Below are 25470 nucleotides of genomic sequence, written 5' to 3' on the forward strand. Positions count from 1 at the left end.
TATGCTCTACATTTCCCCCCCCCCCATCCTTGCTTTCTAGCTGTCTTTGTATTTTGTATCTTAGTATTTTGGCCCTCGCCATCCTGGCAGTTGGCAACCAGAAGTGAGTGATGCCGAGTACATGTGAACGCAACCTAAAAAGATTTGAGCCCTTAAAGAATTCTAGTGAACTGTAAAGCATAAAACTGTCTGGAAAAAAACAAATACTACCTAAAAGTACCTAAAAGTTGTACTTCCATTGCACCAGTCTAACTCTTTTTGGTCACATTGCTGTTGTAAATTAGCCTCACAGTGTCTGAGCCCCTCCCGCTACACACACTGTAAACAGCAGTTGATTGCAGGCTGCAATCTAAAGTCTTACCAAATGGGCTCCCTGTGTTATGATTCATTTTACGGAACTATTTCTGGTGTTTCGCCAGTGAGACAATTTCTTGCCATTTGTCCGCTAACTTATCAAGCCATCATCTACAAAAAAAACACACACACTTTCAACATTAGAGTGCTTCCCTAGAACAGGAAATTCCAGGAGCTACTAAATGTACCACCTCCATGTTTGCTTAAGCTCCCATGTTGCCAAGAGACAGAATATTCACAAAATAAAAAGAGCAATAAAGACACTCATATCACCGCTGACAAAGTTTTCTGATAAAATCCTGAGTATCACATATTTCACTCAATGACTATAAATGAGGTAAGGCTGTACAAACAAGAACATGTTGTAGTTTAGGGTGTTCTAGTGGTACAACACGATGTGTATTGTCCCATCAGCAACAATTATATAGCTTTTTATCTGGTCAGCATGTTTTTTAATACTTTTGATCCATGACAAAATACCTGCACAACTAATCACCACCAGTTTCAGACATGCTGAACTATAACGGTAAATACAGTAACCATGATACCTGAATAGCATCAAAAACGATAGCATACAGACATGATTATAGCTGCTAAATATCTGTGCGTTAGTGTTGCCGATACAAGCATGTTAGCTTGAGCTGAAAGCATCGCCGGCTGCAGACTCTCACCGAGAATCCACAACAGCAGGTGGACCAAAGCGCCATTGAAGCGTTGGGTCAGCTGACTCCAGCTACCGATCGGCCCGTCTGCCCACTGACGGCACAGATGTACTGGACAAAACCAGGAAGAAACCACGGTGTTTTTATTCATATATTAGGCTGATTTATTATATTTCCCCTCCCCGTTTGGAAGTGGACCATCACACACACACACTCCCTTTGTAATGAGCTGACACTAACACACCCAACATGGGCAGCGCTTGTAACTACATCCCATTTCGAGTCTATATTTAATTATGATATCACATCTTGATAGGGATGACATTTAGTCCCCATCCCCCCCCCCAAAAACACCCCTGAAGTACGTGTGTCAGTTGAAGGATCCTCCAGAGAGTCACGTCTGCCTTATAACATATTAACCAGAAATGTGTTGGAGGCTCATGTGTACATTAGGTGGGGCGGGGGGGTTCTTGGCAAACGCTGGGATAAGGCTGTGTTATTAATGTCTCAATATGTAACCTTTCGCACCATCTGTCATCTCTCATCTTTGCTGGGGTTTCTACAATCACACACACACACACATTCCTGACATGTTGCTTATCTGCCGGTATCTCTTTCTCTTTGGCTTTTTCAAAGGTATCCTCTAAACCATGTGTTCCCTCCAGGCCATCTTTATCTGCCTTTCATTTTAAATGGGAGTGTGTTGCCATCATCAGACGCATCTGGTACAACCGAAGAGGACATTCCAAGATCATCGACTCACCCAGTGAGTCAAAAAAGTACTCGCACGCACACAAACAAATACACACAGAGAGAAACATTGTGTTCTCTTCTGTTCATTTACGCTCAGATTAGGGACCGGAATCTGATTTATGGATTTTATAATCTGATATGTGCACATCTGTAATAATGTGACAATGGAGACAATGTCTGTAAAACATAGATTAGGTTGTGTGTGTGTGCGTGTGTGTGTGTGTGTGTGTGTGCGTGTTGATCTGAGACTCTGCCATGTGACCATGTGATCCTTAACAGTGGAGCAAATGTGCAGCAGCAGTGTGTACAAAAAAAACACACTGCTGCTGCTTTGACTGTTTGTGTGTGTGTGTGTTCAATCTGGCCCTGCAGCAGATATTCTGGTCCCATCTGTGAACCCGGCCTCCTCACAGCTTGAACCCAGCACCGGCTTCATTGTCTCACTAATCCAGCACTATTAACATTGCAGCACCACAACGGGCGCTTACTGGAGGCCCGGATGGCTCCCAAAACTCTCTCCTCTGAACAGACGGCAATCTAATTAACGCGGAGGGACAGAGAGGGGGTTTGTGTTTGTGTGTGTGGTTAACAGGATCCAGTGGATTAGCACTTGGTGATAATGGGTTAAGGCTAGGCTGCTACAGATGCCAAAACAAAGATGGCCGCAGACAGGATCACCACATCACCGGGTGGTTGCAAGGGTTTGTGGGAACAAGCTGAGGAACTTCTTTGTTTGTCGTGATGTGTGCCGTGTGGAGACAGATGTGTCCAGGACAACAGGAAAGAGTTTGAAATTCCACCACTGCCCACTTTTTCATGTTTTAGCACACTGTTAACCAGTCAAATGACTTGATCGGGGAATGAAAAAACATGATTTGGCATAGAATCATTATAATATAACATAATGTGGCGGATCGATGACTCCTCAGCTGAAGTTAGTCAACCTTTGGTTTCACACGAGACACAAACCCTAAAAATCCTGTTTTATTTATCTTAAAGCATACCATTGTAAACCATCTCGACTTTGACTATAACAACATTCAGACATTGAGGCAGCCGTGGAGTAATATGTGGAAGAGGACATTCGGCCGAGCAAGTAAATGAAGCGTTTTACTGCCGCGGGGTCTGACGGGTCGGCCCAGCTCGGTCCTGGTTCGGACCCTTCAGTGCTTCTCTTCCATATACAACAGCAAACCGTGTGACTCCTTTCAACCTGGGGAAACTCAGCGCAGACCAGATGCACTCTTTTTACCTTTAGCAATAAAAGCTCTCGACATAAACAATTCACAGTAGAGTGTTTTTGGCCTTTTAGTGTAGAGGCCTTTACAATCCCCACCCCGCAGTGCAGCTGTCTGGAGACATAAAAAGAGATACTGTTACAGTGTTACCCCTTTAATTTGTCAAAGTGGGATCTGTTCATGGCTGGTGCGGACAGAAGGAATTATCACAGTGACCGAAAACTGCTTCAACGTACATACGATCATGTGAGGGTTGCATTGAGATGAACTTGGAAAAGAAGGTGGCTCCACCCTTTAAAAACATTGCTGTACCACTGTTTTCTCACGGTTAAAAAAAGCATGAGGCGTCGGTTTATGGGTTAGTTTATGCTGCAGCAGCGGTGCTATATCTAAATGTGTGTTGTGTGATACTGCTTCTCTCATAAACTTTCATTTTGGACTCCATAGAACTTTACTTAGGGTTAAAATGATCGCCCCCTCAAGCGAGCCACTTCCTAAATAAACTTCCTCCACATTTGCTTTTACGAAACGCCGGCAGGGCCCATCCCTTACACTGCACTCACGAAACGCTCTTAAGCAACGCAGTGAGTTTATCTTAGTGTTGATAGGGGCAGCTTTTTCTATAGTGCTGACACAAACGGCCCATGAGGATAAAAATCGTAACACACTGTACAAGAGAATCTAGAGGTTCTTCCCGAACACTTTTAGCTCAGCTCCTCGAGGAAAAAAAAGAAGAAGAAAAGCGATCTGTTCTCGGGTTTGTGGTTGAGCCGAGGAGCTTACTTGCTTACTGGAAGTCAGAGCAGCTGAGTGTGCATAGCCTCCGCCTCAGAAGCCCGGGAACCGTTGATTCTTCAATATTTCGCCGCAAGTGAGCACATGTGCAGCGTCCGCGTCCGCGAGCTCACAGCCGCGCACGTGTGCAGTAAACGTGCACCGCTGGAGATGTGCCTCACGCCAGCCCTGCGCCTCATATTTGACATTCTTCGGCCTTGTATGGCAGTGGTGGCACGGCAGTGGTGGCTAGCACTCACAGCAAGAAGGGCCGGGGTTTGATTCGGCCCGGCGGCCTTTCTGCGTGTGCTGAGCCCACGTGGGGCCTCTCTGGGATGAGGGGAATTGGTCACTCGAAGATCCACCGTAGGTGCGTGCACGTGAGTGTGAAGGTTTGTTTGTATCTGCGCTGGACTGCCGACCAACGCAGGGTCGTACCCCGTCTCACTGACCTCCGCACCGGTGACCACGTTAGGGAGAACGCTCTGATTAACATCGGAGACGCGATGAATGTGCACAGCACATTACAAGTCTTCTCCTCGCAGCTACTTTCCCTTTCCTCTGCTCTCTCTCTCTCTCTCGCCCTACGATGGCGTCCCGGTCGATGACTCTGTGTTTTTCTGCCCCGTGATGGAGCGCCGTGCTTCCCGTGAGAGGAAATGCCGACGTGCGCGGCCACGGGACGCGCACGTCGTCATTATCTCTGTCTCTCCATGCGAAGCGCTCAGGCATTATAAAGAGGTTTAAGTGTCACTGCCACGTCTGGGAACCTCTCACTTGTGTGAAACATCCACACAGAGCCAGGCAATGGAAAGGCAAAGGGATCTGTAGGGATGACAGGCGCAGCTTCTTCACTGTAATTGCTGCTCTGTGCCTCGGGGCATCAGATCAAGTTCTTTTGGGGGGTTTCAGTTCCCTCCAGTGCATTCAAGGAATGTTATCAGTCACTCTGGTTGAAGGTCAGATGATGATGTTACAGCACTGAAAAAGAAATAAATACACTTGAGCATTAAATCCCGTTTACAGTTTATGGGTCTTTGCTTTTTAGGTATTTGGGCCTTCAAGCACACAGGAAAGCTAAATAGGGTTCAAAGGCTGGTGGTGATTTTCAATAAGCAGCTAAAACGTGTACAGGTTCAAACCGGGATGCTTGAATTTGTCTTTGCAATTTCGACATCGGCCCTTACTGACTGTCAAAGTCTCGCCAGTTAAGATGTTTTCTCTGATTGTAAATGAAGTTTGGATCCTTGCGGCCTACTGGCATTACCTTTGGCACACCACTCCCCAAATGTTTACCAACTATGGTTCAAACTACTACTTTTTGTGACCACTACAGTTCATGTTGTCTGTTATGTTCTTCCCAAACAAAGCACTTGAAATCTTCCACTTTGGAGACATCACTTCACTGACTTTAATCCCTGCAATAGATTCTGCCCTAACTGGTAGCTGGAAGTTGTATATTATCTATTGAATATATCCAGTCATACTATCTACAGAACCTGTTTGCATAGACCAGCAGAATGCCATCAATATTAATACAATATCATACAAGACAGTATGATATAATCTTTTGCAGTGTCAATATAATTAGCGCACAATCGTTCCTCTCGACACAGAATCTTGTGGGTCACAGAACTTTGAGCTGCCTACAGGGAGCCGACCCACTTTCTGAGCTACTCTGCTCCTCCAGCTAGCTTTGGCTAGCAATGTTTTCCTCATGCAGGGTTACTTTCATGAATGAGTAACGTGAGGTACCGGTCCCAAACGTGACCTATGATAATGCTGGCCAAATTGTAGTTTAGTTTGTTTGGCTGAAAACCTTCATAGACATACCTTTAACTTGGAATATGGACAGAAATAAAAACACGCTGTGATGTCTGGTATTTTTTTTATTTATGTTATCTATTTTCTAGCATGGGAGGATAAGAACAGGTCCTTTTCCAGCGTTTCTTTTCGCATAGGATTGGAGGAGGTCGGTGACAGCCAGCAGAGAATCGACATATTTGTCACCCACAATCCCCCGGGGCCATGGCGGTATCTCACTGCCACCAAGCTCTCTGACAGGTTTTTCCACTCACCTCATCGACAGCTCCCAGCTCAGAGAGGAAGGACACACACACACACACACACACACACACACACGTAAAAAGGTTCCCAGCGGGAAATAAATCAATGGCTCGCTGAGAGGAACAAATAGTGCCCTGAATCTCTGCTAACGCCATTCGGTAAGACTGTTACACATCATGCTTCACCACCTGAATGACTGCAGCTGTGATTCACCCAATCTGTGTTTACTTTGATATCAAATGGGAAATAATTGTCGTCCACGAGGGGGAACGAGAGCGTCTTAACGCGATGCGTCTCGGCGCTGCTCTCACACAGAAAATGTTAAGTGAGATCGCACACCAACACAAACCCATCCCAATCCATCAGAGACTGCAAGCTTGATCCAGGGTCTGAATCACAATGGTTTAACCTTTTGGACAAAATGAGTGGCGGACTGTCTTGGTGCCAGCTCAGTGAGTCACGCAGAGGGCATCTGTGCTGCTGCTGTTTTCACTTCAGTGAATTTAGTTTCAAACGAATGCACAAAAAAAGCACTTCATCTAAATGTGTCTTTGTACATGTGTTGTTCTTTTTAGTTTAGTCTTAAAATTAGATTTTTTCACAAGACTGATAAGCCAACATTACGCTTATTAGCCAGGGATTTAGACAAACAAATATTACCCATTTTTAATTTTTTACGGAAATATACTGACACTGTAAAGTTCTCTTAGGTAATATTAGCCGAAGCTGAATTAACGTGATAACGTTTGTTTAATTCACTTTTTTTCCAGGTAAAAAAACTAGCTTCTACCATCGCATGCTGTTTATTGAGCTTGATGAAAGTTTTTTGCGTGACTATTAACTGAAGCTGTTTAGTCTATGACATTTTTCCAGAGGCTCCTGACATGGTGGTTTGCAGTGCGGCTTCACAGCAAGGGGCAACCTGGGTTCAATTCCCTTTCTATGTGCGGTTTACGCATTCTCCCTTTCCCTTCCTCTTATTTGTTTCGGTTTGGCCGTCCTCCACCTCTTTATCTTTGGATGTATTTTACGCGACAGCACATTTTTGGTGACATGCTGATGTGTATTTGCGAATGTTTGACGCCTCTAGCACAGTCTTATGTGTGTGTGGTAAAAGGTGACAGAGCCGTGAGTCAGCAGGACGGCGGTGGCAACAGGAAGGACTGTGTCATTCCCATCATTGGATTAACTTCCCCCCCCAGATTAGCAGCTCAACCTGTGACTCATCCGACAGATGAGGCTCAGATGTTTTGTGCATTGTCCAGGATAGTGTGTGACTTTTAAAATATTTAACCTATCCATCTCTTTATACCCCTTAATACAGGGGTATAAAATGTTCTCTTGGCGTATAGCAGACATGAGTTTGGTTATTGAGCTTAAACGCTGTGCTGAGTCAGAAACACAGGCTGCAATTCACCGTTTATACCATACTATATTCGTTTTTTCTGCACATCACAGTGCAATAGAGCAAGCAGTGAAGCACAGTAATGTCTTGTGATTGGGTCATTTTCTAAAGTCCGTGTGCAGAGAATCCCACACAGCCAGGGGTGGAGACGTTTATTCTCAAATAAAAAAAGGATCAATGCCGACAGTCGTTAAATTTAGAGATTACGCCTTTTCACAAGAGAAATGTGAATTATTGAAAGCCAATCGCAATACTTTGAGAGTGAGGCAACTTCTCCATCCCATTCAGTGTGTTTTTGCAGTCTGAACTTGTTCCAGTGTGACAAAATCCTGCAGTCTTTGTCACACTGCTGACGTTCGACCATAAAAAGGAACGCGTTCAGTTTGGGATTGAAGCCAATGCCCAACCCTGAATATCTATGACATACTGTAGATGAATGCAGGAGTACTGACGTGTCTATGGGCTTGTTTATGACTCATCCTTTAATAAAAATGCACCACTTTCTTTGAGATTGCAAGGTCAAACTCTTCTGCAATACCTCCACAGTGATCTTCTCTTCAAATATCTTTATTTCATATCACTGCACAGGGATTTTGTTTGATACGTTTACAACCCTAAGATAACAATGGGCCTCCTCGTAGCTTCAGTATTTAGCCGCACAACTGTATGAGTTGGACATGACAAATAAATCCTACTGCATTGGCTTTTAGTGGTTAAGGCTTTTATCCTTTGTTTCACGAGCAAAACAGGAAATAAATTACACCAAGTTTTAGACAAACAGGTTTTGTTTTTCTACTTTTTGAATTAGCCACGCTAGCTTCCCTCAGGCTGTTCTCAAACAGTGTTGGTAGCGATCTACAAATAAGACATTTATAATCAATCTGTACAAAGTAAAAACTACACAGCACCCTTGGGAGAGAGGAAGCGGATGGGTGAAACCACAACCCGCCTCAGGGAGCCTGTGTTTGTGCCCCACAGTAAAAGGAGAAGGATTTTTCCAGAGTAACCTGTGGTTCGGGTTACTCTGGTAAAATAAAGTAGTTCTGTTGCCTAAACATGATAACAGAAGTTTTTGAAAACATTGTACTCGTGTGGCGAGCAGGAAATGACCCTCATTCTTGGTTGATACAAACCGTATGAGATACGTTCCACTACAGGCCGTTGGTCGGCTGGTTATCCTTCCACCACTTTTATCCAGGTTTAAATAGTGCCAGAAACTGTCCAATGGATTCCCATGAAACGTAGTAAGAGATTAATCATGGTGCACAGAGGATGAATCATTTGACTTTCCATGCTGGCGTCGCCATCACACTACTCATACATATGTTCACGTTGGCATTGTTAGCTAAAGTTAGCATCAAGCTTGAGGCACAGTCACACACAATTGCTAGCATTGCTGATGCTATGAGATGCTTTTATCATGAACTCTTTTGTCTTGCTGCACACCTCCATGTGTGCGTCACATGTTTTTTTCCACTCCTGTGTCCAAATGTCACCTGCCAGTCAAATTTAAGTGGGTGCAGTGTGACATCTTGTTTCCTGGAATTTGGGATAAAAAGGTTTGAACATCAGCCGGATTCTTAGCCGGGTTCAACGCCCCCCAAAAACCAGTTTTATACAAATGTATAAATGGCCGCCCCGGATTCCTCGCTAACACACTTCTCTTTCCTCTGGCACGATGGAATGGACAGCAGGTTATGCTGAGAGGTAATGATGCGAAAAGCAGTGTTGGGAGGAAGGGGTGAGGGCGAGAAGAAGGGTAGCGGGTGGTGGGGGGGGGGGAAGGGGGGCCAGTGACAGCTGTCACACTGAAACAAACGCCTCCCTCTGTGAACGGGCACTCGGGGGTGAGGGCTGGGGGTGGCGGCCCTCCCTCAACACACAGCTGCCACAGACCTGTCACTCAGGACGTTATCGTGCCCCCCTCATCTGGACTGGATAATAGGACTGCTGGTCAGTGTGGGCATTAGCCATATTTCTGAAGGGGTGGCCGATCAGAAGCTGGTGAAGTGAGACTGATTCCAATTCACTAAGGTCTGGGAGTTATTTGGGCTAACACAGAATGACTTCCAATACTCGGTCCCTCGATGCGTCTTGTCTTGACCGTAGGAACACCATGTCATACAATCCCAGACTGGGTAAAGTGGCCAAACTATGCAAACTGGCACTGTAGCATTGTATTTAATGGGTGTCTTCAACGGTCCTTGAACAACAAAGAAGAAGACCAACACTGCCACCAAGTGGTGTCCCACGGGTAACTCTTTGTCTGCTTTACAAGTTTTTTCATTAAAAATAAAAGCCTGCACGTGTTGTTAACAGAACACTGATAGGCGCACATGGCTATCAATCACAACAAAGGAGCTCTAAGTTCCAAGAGAAAGTTAGAGAAAGTGGTTGTGTCTGATACTGGTAAGAGTATTATTAAGAGTACAGCATTTATGTCCATCTTTATTTAAGGCATATTAGAAATGAAATGGCTTTTTTTTTTTGCTCAGCAGCACATCAGTGTGCAGTTGGCTTGTGGGAAGAGCCAAATGTCTGTTTGGCTGTTTTAGAGATGTAATATACACTGGACAGTTTATTAGGTTACACCTTGCCAGTAAAAGTTTGGACCCCCTTTTGCCTTCAGAAACGCATTAATTCTTCGTGGCATACTTTCAACGAGGTGTTGGAGACATTGCTCAGAGATTTTGGTCATTATTTACATGATAGCATCACGCAGTTGCTGCAGATTTCTTGGCTGCAGATCTATAATGTGAATCTCCTGTTCAACCACGTCCCAAAGGTGCTGTATTGGATTGAGATGTGGGGACTGTGGAGGTCACTGTCATGTTCAAGAAAGCAGTTCGATGATGTGAGCTGTGTGACATGGTGCGTTATCCTGCAGGATGTATCCATCAGAATATGGTACACTGTGGTCATAGAGGGATGGATATGGTCAGTGATGGCAGGACCAATCCGACCACCTTTTTCAGTAACGAGTAATCTAACGCGTTAGTGTGTCCAAACCAGTAATCCGATTAAAGTTTAATTAAATGTAAAATATATATTGGATTTCTTGCGTCTCTGGGAGTGAAGCATGTAGATGCGACAATTAAGTCACGTTGTCGGCAGCTGCTGAATGTAACTAATAAAGTAACTTGCAATTTAACTTAGTTACTTTTAAAATCAAGTAATCTGTACAATAACTAAGTTACTTTTTAAAGGAGTAATCAGTAGTCAGTAATCCGATTACTTTTTCAAAGTAACTGGCAACACTGGACATCAACAATACTCAGGTGGGCTGCGACATTTAACAAGGTCTGTCCATCAGATGAACTTAAACCAGGATTATTAGCATAATAGGCACAGAGATTGTTTGCCCCATTAGTCAGACAAAAGCCTAAATTTACATGTTTCCAGGGACATTGCCTCTTTTCAGTTTAAAAAAAAATCTCTGATCTCTCTTATCTATAATATACTGAACAAATGTGTGGTTTTGGACTATGAGCTTATTGTAAAGGCCTGGATTTGTTTGGTGCTCTTCAAGGATTTACTGGAACATATAATACAGTGTTGTGGGTCTTTGTTTCCCAAAAATCCAACCTGAAACTAGAATATATCAAAATTGACATTTTATAGTGACATCTTGTCTCATCAAGACAAAAACAGAATTTCCATGAGAACATAGAGATGGAAAAAAAACAAGCACAACTTGCATCGGACTGTCACACAAACGCCCCGCTGTACCTAATCACTCTTACAGGTAACACCAAGGCCGACCCGGATGTCCTCCCACATCCTCTTTAGCTGTGCACATTTCTGGAGGTAGATCAACGGTATGTTCTGACAGCAGTGATCTCTACTGCCGCCCTCTCCTGGAAGAAAGCAAGAACGCAAGTGTAAAATACAGTATATACACCGTATATATGTGAGTGTGTCAGTCCTCCGTTTGTGTCACATCCCCCTTGAAACAGGATTTAATCACGTCAGATCCCTCTTTGGACATGTGTCCGACAAAGGAGATGCAGTCAAGGTTATTTTGGTTTCACCACTCTGTTGCAAAAAATGTAAATTTCCAGTAAATAGTGACTTGACTGCTAGATCCTGTGTCAACAGATGAGACAAGGCAGCTCAGTTATGATCCTGAAAGCGAACATCTGTTGGTCACAAGATGGAACAATTTCATCATTTTCAGTCTGGCCGTGGCCATCAGTGGATGTCAATTAAGCCCCTCTCTGCCGGGACTTTTACATAAGGCTCTGAGAGCAGCACAGAGCGCGGTCTGTTTCCCATTTTGGCAGCGGCCGTTTCCTAGATACACACAGGCCTGTTTTCAGCACCTTCAGGAGCTTTGTGTTTGACAAGCAGCACAAGGGGAGGGAAAAGGGCCCTGATCCCCCTCCGTTTATATTTAGTGCAGTGAGTCTGAATCTTGGGGTCGTTGGCTTGACATGTGGACAGTTATGGTTTGAATGAGTGGAGTTCTGAGTGGGAGCACTGATGTCGGCCTGAGAGGGGGGGTGGTGGGACTCCTCTGTGTTTTGGACGGGCCGCTGTTGCTGTCTGTTTGTTTTTGGTTTGGTGAATGATTTCGGGGGGCTGTGACGCACGGCTATTTCTGAATAGAGCCTTAATTTACTGAAACGACAACAAAAGCCCATTCCAGCCTTCCATACAAAGCTGTCTTGTCATTGAAGATATTTTTACCAATCAGTAAAGAACAGTCTCATTGATGAGACTTTGTAACTCACCTCTAGATGGCAGTAAGGCAGACACTATCAACCTGTAAAGGCAGATGATGGTTCCAGGACTGACAGAATTGGGTCTAACGACTATTAAACTTATCATGTGGTTCAGCAATTACAGGAATATTTTTCTGCACAAGCTGTAAACACTTTTAATGTCATTCTCCCACAAAATTGTAACGCCCGATGAGTGGCAAACAATTGACTATTTACACGTTCATCAACACGGAGTATCGTCTGTGATCATTGGCCCTGTGTGCTTGTGTCTGTGAGTGAGTAGTGAGTATTCAGTGAGTATTTTGGGTGGCCAGTTATGTCTGCAGGTTCAAGGACCTCTCGTGTTTGCGAGAAAGGTCCAATGCAACAACTTCAAGCTGAAGGTCCGCAAGTCTTCATTACTACTTTTCTTTTTTATTTAGATGAAGTGTTTTAGAGAACCGTACAACCCAGTAGTGGCGCGACAGGGGGTTAGCCATGGATGGATCATGGATGGATTCATTCAATCCCACAATACAGCATTGATTGTTGCAGGCGCACCTGATGACAATCTGCACAGTACTCAGTGCTCCTTTCTAGTTGTTTTTGGTCTTTGCCAAAACATGAAGGAAATAGTTGCTTGTTCACCAGCTAGTCGCTAACATTGTTCCTAACATTGACACAGTCAGTTTATCTAAATTTCTTCCCCTGAAAACAGTTCCTTAATGCAACAGGCTAGATGGCGACTTCAATGTTCTAGGTTGTAAAAGCAAAACAATACAAAAACAATATTTAGCTGCTGAAACATCAGTCATCAAGGAGCTAAAAATCCTTTTAGGCATGTTCAACTTTTCAAGTCTTCTCTATTTTTTCTTTTAGTTCCAGGTATCAAGTTAGATAATCCACAAAAAATGTTCTGAAAATGAGCAATGAGTTGAAGCAGGGACTGTCCTAGCAGACAGCCCCCCCTTGAACTGAAATGATTTAGGCCATCAGCAGCCTCCTTCAGAAAATAACTGACCTTTGTCCCAGTACAATAACGTGCTCCAAATTAATTGGTAAGGGAAGATAAATTGGTATGGGACGATATTATGCAGCACCCAGTGGGAGCTCCAAAATAGGCTTCCTCACAGTGGGATCCACTCTGGCCACCAGAGAGAAGTGTATAAATATGCCAGGGATTTAAGGCCCAGGCAGAACAGGCTTTGTGAAGTGACCCAACTGAACTAGTGTGACAGGGATAAATTAAGCCCTAACCTGAACACGACCCTGCATGCTCACTTCTTTGTGCATTGATTTTTAACGAACGAAAACAATATATTTTTTCCATTCAATTGCAGGGTATTTATCATTACGTATCTTTATTTTGACCAAATATACCACATCCAGAACTAATACAAAGTGTAGAAAATTCCATTGGATGGACGTTTTTGATGGATTATTTCACTCTGTGTAAAAGCGAGATTCATACTTAAATCACACGAACTAGCCGTCTCCATTAACCTTCCCTGGGACAGGACAAATAAGTCTATCATCAGGATTCTATCATCAAAATGATAAAGTGACAATGTGAAAGAGTTCCTATTAATGAACCTAATTATCGCCTGGAGCCCCGTTGGGCTTTTCCAAACTTTAAATAGTTCTGAAAAAATTTGCCGCACTAATTACCTGCTCAGCAGTTAGCAACTCGCCTGTGAACACTGGGGAGCATTTAGGAGCTGAGAAGACATATATTTCCGTGAGGAGATGGTAGAGACCCAAAATAGAGCGAAAAGAAAGTGCCAGAAACACAACTCCAAGTGAATGATAGGGTTGCGGAACTACTGGCTGGGTAAATAGCTAAAATATCATCATCTTATATGTCAATGTTGTGTTAGGAGCTTGTTTGAGCTTTTTAGATGTGACCACAATATCCGCTTTTGCTGGTTTGAAGCTAAATGGCTGCATGATAAGGTGCATTAAAACCGTGTTAAGAAACTTTTAATTGAAAACCCCCATTGGATATCATTTAAGACAAATAAAAAAACACTCTGCTTGGAATCATGATGTGTCTCAGATGTGTTCTTCAAACGAAAAAGTTTGATTACCTAGTTCTAACTCGAAAGACAACCACCTCACTACAGGTGCCCGTAGTAAGAATCAAGAACTAAATCTGCACTTAAGAGTTTGGTTTCAAACAATCGGTAAGTGTGCTGCGCAAACATTTTATCCAAATGACATGTGAATATGTCAGTGAAACATGAATCGTCCCAGGAAGAACTCAGCGATGAAACTTCATCTAGACACACAGACCTCCCTTCCACTAATGCAGGCAGATTCTTGTGCTATATTCCCGTGCTGCCAGAGCTGGCCCTCTTGGGATACACATCGAGTCAAGATGACTGATGCCTGAGTGCGGCTGGAGATAAAACCTCATGTCGAGCGAGTCTTAATGCATCATTACAGGGCTGGATCCCTGCTTCTTTGGAGACATGAGAAAGCCTGATCATTTCCAGGTTTGCCTATTTTTAGATACTAAGCAGTTAGAGCGATGGGGGTCAAAGTGCACATACTTGCTGGCGGTCTGGAATTCCAACATCATTTTTTTCCATTACCCATAGTGCAAAGGGAGGAGCTTCTACCCTGTGTGTAGAACTTTTTTTATCACACACAGACACACACACACATATTTCATTACCCCCCCCCCTCCTTAAGCCCCCCTTGTGGGATACCCTGCCTAGAGTTTACAGTGTAGTATTTACTGACCCTTATGAAACACATTACCTGAGTTGTTATCTGTAAACACACAGGACTCCACACATATTTGTCCTGTTGTTTTTAAGTGGCATTTACACTTGCTTTCCCTTAAAGCTGTTGGAAAAAGGGGCCAGCATGCAAGTCCGGTCCGAGAGGACATCGGGGATACGTTAACGTTTCAGGGAAATATGCTTATTTGCTTTCCTGCCGAAGGTTCGAGGAGGAGATCGTTGGGCTTTTACTTCTCATAAAGCTCCAGCCAGGAGACGGTTAGCTTAGCATAGCGTTATGCCTGGAGGCCCATTAAGAGTCACCACAAACTCACCAGCACAAACGGAGCTGGATAATAAACCGCTCTCAACTTGTTAGTTTGAGGCATTAATAAATGAGCTTCTTGTAAAGGCCTGGATTTGTTTGGTGCTCTTCAAGGTTTTACTGGAACATATAATTCAGTGTTGTGGGTCTTTGTTTCCCAAAAATCCAACCTGAAACTAGAATATATCAAAATTGACATTTTATAGTGACATCTTGTCTCATCAAGACAAAAACAGATTAATAAAAGTGGGGACAACTAACTGCCGTTTGTACCTTTGTGTTTGAATGGTCAACTCAGCTGAAGCTTTCTACTCAATATGTCAACAATTAAGCTTCTGGAACATGTGGATCAATTTCAATCCCCCACTCTGGTTGCCTACTTCCTAAAATGTACTAAACACTAAGCTCATGGCTGCTGGGAATCTTCCTGTCATCGCTCCTCGTTCCTTCTTTTCCTCGCCTTCCGCCGTCTTCTGCCTATCAGGGACGTCGCTAATGTTTTTAGCTCCGTCTGCTTTCGTCCTCCTCTTTGGCAAAAAGCGATTAACTTCCAGTCCTCAGTCACCCAGCGCAACTTGATGTAAACATATCAGATGACAAAATGTTAACTTCATGATAAACACAAGTCAGTCAGGACTAAGAATTGTTCCAGTCCAGTCCACATGGTTTACATAGCTCTAATGGTTTACTCTTATAGTGATGAGTATGACATTCTGCTGAGGAGATATCATCTAGTTTGGATTGTTTTCAAGGGCCGTCTGATCCATTATTGAAATAAAACTCTGTACACGTACACACACGTACGCACTCACGCACACACAGACACACACAGAATTGCGCAGGCAGGAATTTATTCCCTTCGATTGCTATCATTATCCTCCTCATCTGTCTGAATGACTAATTACAGATATACTGCAGCAAGTCATGTTCCACACATACAGAACATGGCAAAAACAGCATGTAAATAAACATGCACTCAGGCAAACACAATCACAACATGGGAGTCATGAAGCCACACACACACACACACACACACACACACACACACTCTCCCCTTGCCAGACACAGCTGTGAGTGAGCACTCGCTTTTTGGTGCTAATCTCTCAGCTCTGTTCAAATCAGATCTTAGCCAGCCGTGACTGGGTTACCCCCCGCCCCCCCCCTGCCAAAACACACGCTCAAAGCCACACATCCCAGCGTGATGCTGTTAACATGATAGCTACATGGGCCGTCCTTAAGTCCTCAGAGGATTGCCGCCGTTCCCTTCCGCCACAGCAGGATGGTCACTGAATGTGGTGACATACAACTGACACAACATAGAATAGAGCAACACGATGAAATGTTAAACTTTCTCAACAATCGAAGGAAACACAAGGATTTTTTTAACCCTTCTGTCCACTTAACAGGAGCTCCATGGAACAAATATTGAGTGTTCTACGCTGCTGCCCTCAAATAACCTCTTCGGCAGTGATGGGTTATTGAGAGACCCTGACTCCTTCAGGACCCTCGGAAGAGATCACGCCGCGTGAAAAGCATGTCTATACTTGAAGCGTGGCGGTCTGTGAATGATGCACAAGAGTCTCGCTGTGCCAGATGTTGGGCGCCAGAAGCCAAGGGCTGACAGGATGCAACATCAGGGATCATTTTGCTTCCCACACTTCCATCACAAGCTTCACAGAAACACAGATCTTCGGTTCCCTTGTTTATTTTTTCAGAGTGGGGGAGGATTTTGTCAGATTTAATGTGGATGGTTAAAGCAAGCAGGTTCTATTCCGCTGTTACACCGTTGAGAGTTTGAGGCTCTGGCAGACATTTCGAGCCATTTATGAACCTTTTCCGTAAGTTAGCATTGAAAGCTGACTTTTTCCAAGGGAATTACCCACAAGTCATTGCAATGTGATGTTAAAAACAAGACGTAAAAAGTTAGACAAAGAGGATGTCACACGTGTGTTCGGACTTTCATATTACACCTTACAAATGCATTAAATTTAAAACATTAAGAATATAAGAAAAAAAACCCCACAAGAAATAACTTAATATTTACCAGGACGTCAGTAAAGTCCCTGAGGGTTCAGGGTTTAGTGGGGAGATTGAGATCGGTCCATAGAATAGGTCAGTTAAAATGAAAACTTGTAGCCTTCACTAAAAATACGGTTTCTAATAATCTTTTTACTTCTAGGTTAGGGTTAGGGATGTAATGCAATGATGGCTGCCAGGTTTGCCTTTCAAATAAACACTCGACATGTTGTGCACTTTTTGTGCACAACATGTCGAGTGCAAAAGAAACAGGATCTCTGCTCACTGTAAGCAGCAACTTATTAAACTTCATTTATTTCCCAGCTCAGTTCTGAATCTTGTGCCAGTAAGGAGGTGAGCTAATGCTGTGTGTCAACAAACAGGGTTTGTGAAGCCAGGGAAAAGGCAAACTATTCCCATTCGTGACAATCCATTACTCACAGGCTTGGCAGAATCCAGTCATGCACACAGATTTAGTTTCTTTGTCTTTTAATGTGATATTTTCCCGCCCAAACCCAAACGGGAAACTTTCCCATTGCGAAGTGTGTGTTCACATTGGGAAAAGGGTGTCTAGGTGTATTTAAAGATCATGCATGTTGTTGCAAAGAGCAATTACAGTCTGAAGCACAATACATTACGATGTGTATTGTGCTTCAGGCTGTGCCATTCCCAGTGAAATGCTGCGAATTGACTCCATTTACAAAGATTATTGTTAGGCTTCCACTGTTATGCAGAGGTCCTTATCAAGAAAAACCTGAATCAGTTGTATACCCTCCCCATTGAACTATTGGCAAAGAAGAGAAAACTCAAACAGAAACAAGAAAAACACTTAAACCTCAGTTTCGCCTGGTCCATGGGTTGTCAACACATTTACATGCCTGATCTCCCTTAGGTAAGAAAACTACTGCCTTCCTTAAATATAAAAAAGAAATCCACAAGTGGTACCTTCAGGTGGCCAGTAAAATAACGGGCCACGTGTTCTGCTAAGTTATGTGAACCAAGCCATCGTCAAAGACATGTGGCATCAGTAGCACTGTATATTTCAGCTGACAAGGACCTTGAAGCTGTTTGTCAAAGCTAAAAAAGAAATTAACAGTAAGATATTTTCACGCAGAGCAAACTGACAATTCATGCTGCGAACGCCTCGTTTTCTCTACAATAAATACAATAGCATGAAACAAATAGCGTACATAAAGAAGGTCAGATCCTTGGTGGACGTACCGAAACGCGGCTCCGTCCGATAATGGAAGTCGTGACGTCGGGGACGGCGCTGGCCCTTTAAGACGGCCCCGTGTTTCCATTGGCACGGTGACGTCAGAGCAGCGAAGGACTCCAGCCTATCCTTTCTGAACGGAGAAGGCAATGCTCCTGGACGAGAGCGCTGCCTTTGGAGGGAGACTTCTAACACCTTCACGCACGCCAGGGGAGAGACTGGTCGCTGAAATGAACCAGGGCGCCGGGTCACACACCGTGGATTAAAAAAAAAAACGGGAACTTTTTTTTCCCCCCACTATGGCCCTGAACGCTAAAAAGTAGCACGCGACGCCCGCAGCACCGCCGCCAACGGACCGTCTCGTGCGGAGCAGCTCCCCGCCGACTGACGCACGGCCGCTGCTGAAGAACATGCTCCCGCCGAGCCGCCCCGAACCCACACCGCTGTAACCGCCTTCGCGAGACGTTCTCCGGCTGCAGTTTTTTTGTTGTTGTTGTCCCCCCTCCTCCTCCTCCTCCTCCGCCCCCCTGCTCTCTACCCGTAAAGTCCGCCGCACCGAGTCCCCGAACCCACCCGCCGCGAGGCAGGACCATGGCAGACAAGCTGACAGGCGCGCAGGGCACCGGAGTGCTGCTGGTGACGGCCAACGTAGGATCTCTATTCGAGGATGTGAGTGTCTCCGCCGATCAACGTGTCCGTCACTTTACGCCAGTGTTGTGTTTCTCCTTATTTATTTATATTTATTCACCGCCAACTACGTCTTCGCGTTGCGGTAAACAACGTGTCAGCTGGTCACGACTCGGCAGCCCGGGACACCTTCCACTTTACGCGTGCACACACGGGCCTCACGGTACCGATAACGACACCGGCCGGCCGCGCGTGCCACGGTGGATGTGCTCTGCGCGCACAGTGACTTGTTTCTCCCCCATGTGTGAAAGGCGATGTAAAGAAGCGTGTAGCCATTTACAGCTGCGGGGTGGCCACCATGGGGTTTGTCTATGAGCATGTCAGTCAACCCGCACGCACGCGAGTTTGCACGCGAGTTGGCACGCGCTTTCTCATTAATTCACAAAGGGTGGCCAAACGTTTCCCTGGAACTGTAAGTCACAGCAGACGTTATTAGGCAAGCCCCATTCCACTTGGCAATAGAAGTTTGTTGATATTTGTGGTTTGTGTGTAACTCATTGATTGCAACACTGGATGATCTGTGCGTTTTGTACTGCACACAGCTAATGTTTCAAAACATTAGCTTTCGCCTTCCATTCATGTCAGAGCTGCGGTATCCATCTGATACCCGGCACTGATAACAATCGAGGCGGTAAACTCACCAACAAACCCATTTGCATCATCATGAGGACAAACGGCATTCAAATGTTCGCCCTTAGATAAGCCCACTTGGCCGTGTGCGGGTAGGTGTGTCCGGCCTCCTCAGTGCCCGGCAATGATTTGTGTTGGTTCCTACGTGGAGACTTTTTTCCCGGTGACAGTCAGACGCCAATTACACGCGGGAAGGTCAAGCACTTGGGCCACTTTCAGTAGTCACCCACACCAAACTGCCCCCCCCCCCCTCCCCCTCTAACCCTTGTGAGGGCCTGATCCTCACTGGAGCGAGTCTATTAATAGCCCGGGTCTCACACACAAGCAGCACGCTTTTGGTGTCCTGTGACTTTTTTGTCTCTGCCAGACTTCGAACAGACAGATGCCAAATGCCCATTGGATCATGTTTCCTTCTGTGCTGTCGGTCTGCAGCACGTTCCCCCCCCCCCCCCCCCCCCCCCTCCTCTCTCTGAGCCCCAACGATGCAGCCAGTGAAGTCTGGGATGGCCTTTATCTGCCCCATTCCTGAAGCACACCGTACCAAAAGCATCGGGCCCCTTTAGAGTTGTATTACCCGGGGTTGTTGTCATGCGCTCCGGTGTTTACAGCCTGGACACGCGTTTGACGCTGCACGTGCTTCAGCAAGAGGGCGCCACTGCGAGTATTGATTAGAAGATTAGAAGATGTGCAATGTGCACAGATTTGAACAAATGTCCAAGGGTCGACCATTGCGTCAATAAGCATATAGATTGATCCAGCATTGGCTGATGCCCGCCATGTTACCGCCGCGTGCTGCTATGGCCTCTGGGAGTTTGGACCCTTCGGGTTTCAGTGAGAACGACGAAGATAGTTGGAGTGCCTTGAACTGGTTGCGTGCAAAGAGTCTGTTTAATTCTTTTGTGAAACTGGAAAGGGGCAGATGTAGTCTTCTTTTGGTGTTTAGGTCTAAAGACACTGTCGATTTTGAAAGCAGTAACAGCATCCAAAAAAAGCTTTTTCGGTGTATTTTAAAAACAATCATAAATAAACACCTAGAATCTTTTTTTATTTGTATTGTAAAAGTCTGGTGCTGTTGATTGTTTGGCCACCTCCCAAGCTTACAGCAGATAAAACTTATTTGATTACAATAACCTCCGACTGAATGTAGCGCTCGGTACCTATAGGCACCACAGCTGAGTTTAAGCATCAAACACACATTCTGAACGACACATAAATACATGTAGACAACCACAAGGGAACCTGACAGCTCTTTAATGATGGCTAACGACCATTGCAAGGAAATGGGCTTAAAGTGTGAGTGAATGCACAAATGAGTGATTTGTGCGAACCGGACCTAAACACACCGGACAGAAAAATAACAAAGGTGAGCTCTTTTCCAACCTCGGATCAAACCCACTCTAGGTGTAATGCGAGTGTCCTCGTCCCGCCGCCGGGTCACTGTGGACAGCCCGCTCTTCAAACCTGCTTTTCCCATCACGAGTCTCCCGTCTGACCCCAGACCCCCCCACTGAGCCGCAGCGTTTCCACGGAAAACCCCAACGGCCCGAGAGCAGGGAAAGTGTCGTCCTCGGACCCCGAAGACGTTTGGTTCAAAGTGTTCTTTCTTGGTAAACAGAGATGTTACTGCGGCCGCCGGCATACCAACCATATTTAGCCTCTCAGTCACATGGCTGGTGTCAGTGTCGTCCCAAACTGAATAGTGTGTGTGTTTATGGCAGTGGAAATATGTGATGCCATACGCGTTGCTGTGTTTGGATGAAATGCAACATGAAGAATCCAGTCTTTGCTCTTCATCTCCAGTCTTCACTTGGCTCTCAGGGTTTCCTTAAGGGTCTTTTTCTTCTTTAGTTCTCTTGAGGAGGACTTTGAGACTGTGACCAAATACTTCATCTGACAGAGGGATTTTTTTTGTTTTTTTTGTGAGTGTTTCTTCTGCCAAAATCTGCTCCAGTCCTTTGCTGCAGGAGTGGAAAGGTTTATGAAAGAAAGATCAGATGATTCTATTTTGGTCCCCCACCCTCCTCCTGTCATAACACAGAATTATGCTGCAAAAGAGCTGAGTTGCCACCAGCAGGGAAGGAAAAGTAGACCGTAGCTTGAGGACCTTTACTGTTTGCTCAATATACAATTTGGCGTGGGGCCCCTGACGATCTAGGCGGGATTATCACCTGGTCGCTGTGAAACGGTGAGAAACTGCCACGGCGCCACCGTCAATGCAGCGCTGAGGAATCCATTGTCAAGTTAGTCACTGCGTCACTTGTTGCAAAACTCTGTACATTAGGGCGGGGAGGGGTGGGGGGTCTGCGCCGGATGCAATCATTTTGATAGCGGTGCTGCTATCTGTTGATACGCAACCTTGGACGCACATTTAAAGTTCAACGTGAGGTGACTGGCCAATGGTCCCCCTCAGAGAAAACTCTACTTTTCTTTTTGTGCCAGGGATTGTCGAGCGTGTAGATCGATGGATCGATTATTTCATTGGACACTCTGTTGGGCGAAGTGCCTCCAGACTCCCCTCAGACGAACCAGAGGTCTGACATTTTGCTTTTTCAGTTCTGACATTTCCAAAATGGGACAAAAGAGGTCACCCTGTGACTCATCCCTCATTTCTTGCTCCGTGTTAGGTAGCCGCAGAGTGACCCTCGGTCAGAACGGAGTATCTCCCAGGTACCCCCCCCCCCCGCCCCCCCACCTCCTGCACTCCACCCAACACTTCCCGGCCGGCTTGAGCTGTTGATCTTACCAGAATAAATAAGCAGTAACTCGCTGAGTTAATAGTTGGGGAGGTGTCTCAGATTATACCCTCACAGGCATGAATGTGAATCAGGGACTCTGCAACGCATGATACAGGACATGGACTTTACACTTTTGTCATGGACTTTTGACCTGGACAACCTTTCCCAGAGTTTGTTGACTGTGCGCGTGTGTGTGTGTGTGTGTGTGTGTGTGTGTGTGTGTGTGAGTGAGAAAGTAGAGTGGGACAATGAGTTGTAAGGGGCCCAGATAAGGAACTTTGGTAAGAGTTGGAGTGTTTTGACGTGGAGCGGGCCAACCCTGACTTCACTCCAAGAAAGCTATAATTACCCAGGATGGGAAAATCCAGAGGGGGGTGGGGGGGGACACCCAAGACATTTTTGTGTGTGTGTGTGTGTGTGTGTGTGTGTGTCAGTCAGTCCCCATGAGCATCGACATACAGTAACACAATGGAAGTAAAGTGACGGAGGCATCGAGTCATTATGTCTGCTTCCGGGAGGATGGGGGGGGGGCGCGGACAGTCAGACACCAAAATTTTCCGAAATGTGTCCACTGTGGGGTGTGTGTGTGTTTGGCTCCCTTTCATCCCGTAAACCCAAAGTGTGTGTGTGTGTGTGTGTATAAAGCGTCCGCTTAGCAACAGCAGGCCTCCCGTCCACTTATGTTTCTATGTGTTCGCCACAGTCCCTTCCGCCTGAGCTGTCGGGACGATGCCAGTTTTACACCTCTCGCTGGGTTTGTGGTTTTCCTCTCCATCCCGCTGTGTTTTTCGTTTCCCTCGCAGTCAGACACGCAGAAGTGATCTTCGAAGCCAATCCGGTTGAGTTGAAAGCCGTTCTGACGCAGGAGCAGGACCTTGAGATTTGTGTCCACTTGTCTCTGCGCCTTCTCGGCCTCTCCTTCTTCTCTTTGCATCTTGTTTATTAATCGGACTCCCTCTGTCTCCTCGCTCCCTTTATCCATCGCAGAGACCCCGACACTCCATCAGCTCCTTTAAAAAAAATGTTTTTCCCATGTGCACTCGGCTACACATTCCCCTGCTGGGCTGCTGTTTATTTAAGCCTTTGATTGAGAGTGCTTATTGTGTCTCTGCTGCGACGTACAGTCAGTGGGTGAATATTTCCCAGTTAAGGCCTTTGCTTTTCTTTCCACCCCCCTCCCCGAAAAAGTACTTGCCAGTTTTGGCCATGTCATCGAGCTGAGCCTGATACTAAACCCCCCCCCCCCCGGTTAACTGTACGCATCTATTCAAATATCCAGTGATGTTTCTCTCATAAATACACATTTCTGGTGAATTTACCAGGACTCTGTCTGGTTTCTCTCCACAATGATCATCAGCATCTGACTGACCTTCTGGTTCCCATTTAAGGCGTAAACTAAGATGTACGCGGATCGAAAAGTACATAATATATACACACACACACGGCCCCCCGTCACCACTGAAATAGCTTGATAGCTGTGTTGTATGTCACATGACCCTCCTAAAGGGGTTTTCACTGGTTTTATTCTACTTGACGATGCATAGTGTGTAACAGTGGCTAGATATACATAGTACAGTACGTGGGGTGATTATGCGCTGCATCCAAAATGCGCGCGCTGTTTTCTTCCCTCAGGAGCTACCAGCGGGCCAGCTGCACAGTGCTGAGGTTTACTCAACGCGCTGCGGTGGCGTTGGGGGTTGGCGCCCCCTTTAATTACCGCATCATTAGTCCTCCCACTCTCAGCCTCACTTCCGGAGAAAACAAAAGGACCAGAAACATGTTACTATAGGTAACACGATTTAGTAGTGTGTTCTGAAAGTGTAAAATGTTCCTTTCAGTCAAGAGCTGACCCAACAAAGAGAGAGATTCTCTTCCAATTACATACGCTTGTCCCTCTTTACATTACATGTCATTTAGCTGACGCTTTTATCCAAAGCAACTTACAATAAGTGCATTTCCACATAGAGATACAAACTCAGAAGAACAAGTAACAAGAAAATACAATTTTCATCAAATAAGCAGTTTCAAAACATGTTATAGAAAAGTGCCATTATAAGTACAATTTAAGTGCTATGATTTGTTAGTGCTACGGTTTGTTAGTGTTTTAGTCAAGGTAGAGTCTAAAGAGGTGTGTCTTGAGTTTTCGGCCATCGCCATGACTTGGTTGATTTGAAAGGTAGCTTACGAGCCGAAAAATCTCTGGTTAGGGTTTTCTTCAGTTGAAGATAGCATACTTTCTATATGAATACATCTATAGAGTAACCTAATAATCATTTACTGCGGTACACAGAAGTTTGGGGTTCAGTGCCAATCGCCTCAGCATCAAAACCAAGCCTTTGCACAAGGAAATGTGTCTTTTACTTTATCGGTGAAAGCCATGCGACTGGTCAGTCTGATGTGCCAGACAGCGGGGTGGGAGAGAAGCCACTCCCCACTGAGCCCCCCTTTTGTTTCTGTAGTTGTCACCGGGGCTTTGCCAGTTTTCCAGCTCATGTGTACTTTTGTGCGTCCGTGTGGTCCCGCTTGCTGCCTTATCACCCCTGGCCTCTGCCGGTGGGTTATCTCTCAGTCTTTCTCTAACGACCGTAAAGTTTCCACTTTGGACAGCTGGAACAATGCGGACCCTTCCTCTCCCCACCACTCCCCCCGGCCCCTCTCCTCCAGCGGCTATATATAAACCTCGTCCACAAGTGTATCTTTGTCCAGCACATCCTATTATTTCTTCATGCGTAAGGGCTCCCGTGTTCCCGCAGCCTGAGAAGCTGTGTGACAGTGAGGTTCTTAGCCCCACCCAAGTTTCCTCTTCAGAGACAAAAGCATTGTCTGAACTTGGCCCATGTGTGTATATACATACGCTCACTAGCAACGCTTAATCAACACATCGCACCTGGAAACCTGGGCTAAACCATGTTTTTGGGGTATTTTAAGCATTTATAGGCGATATTTCGGAGGACCACCGGTCAGCCCCTTGGAGCCCGGCGCCTGACCCTGACAGGCCCGTCGGCACACCAGCTGAACAGATGGCACCGTCTCCACCTTGCCCGCCTCACAGGGTTTTATTACCCAATTTGGCCAGCAAGAGGCTAGTTAGGAAGGAAAAAAATGAGTCCATTTATCCACCTGCTGATACTCATCATTTAGCCTTTTTACAGGTATTTGCTTTGTGTCGGTGACAGATGGAA

At 45.4% G+C, this 25470-nt stretch overlaps 1 protein-coding gene across 2 annotated transcripts in view; it reads left to right on the forward strand.

Annotated features, from left to right (window-relative positions):
* The first annotated feature begins 18350 nt into the window (after positions 1-18350).
* Positions 18351-25470, forward strand: part of LOC119213835 (inositol polyphosphate-5-phosphatase A) — a 104851-nt gene continuing 97731 nt past the window's right edge. For both annotated transcript variants that reach the window (XM_037464987.2, XM_037464986.2), the window contains exon 1: positions 18351-18905. In XM_037464987.2, coding sequence (XP_037320884.1) covers positions 18828-18905 — 78 coding nt within the window. In that variant the 5' untranslated portion in view covers positions 18351-18827. The remainder of the gene's footprint in view (positions 18906-25470) is intronic.

The sequence above is a fragment of the Pungitius pungitius genome, chromosome 13, assembly GCF_949316345.1.
Source record: "Pungitius pungitius chromosome 13, fPunPun2.1, whole genome shotgun sequence".
Taxonomy (NCBI): Eukaryota; Metazoa; Chordata; class Actinopteri; order Perciformes; family Gasterosteidae; genus Pungitius; species Pungitius pungitius.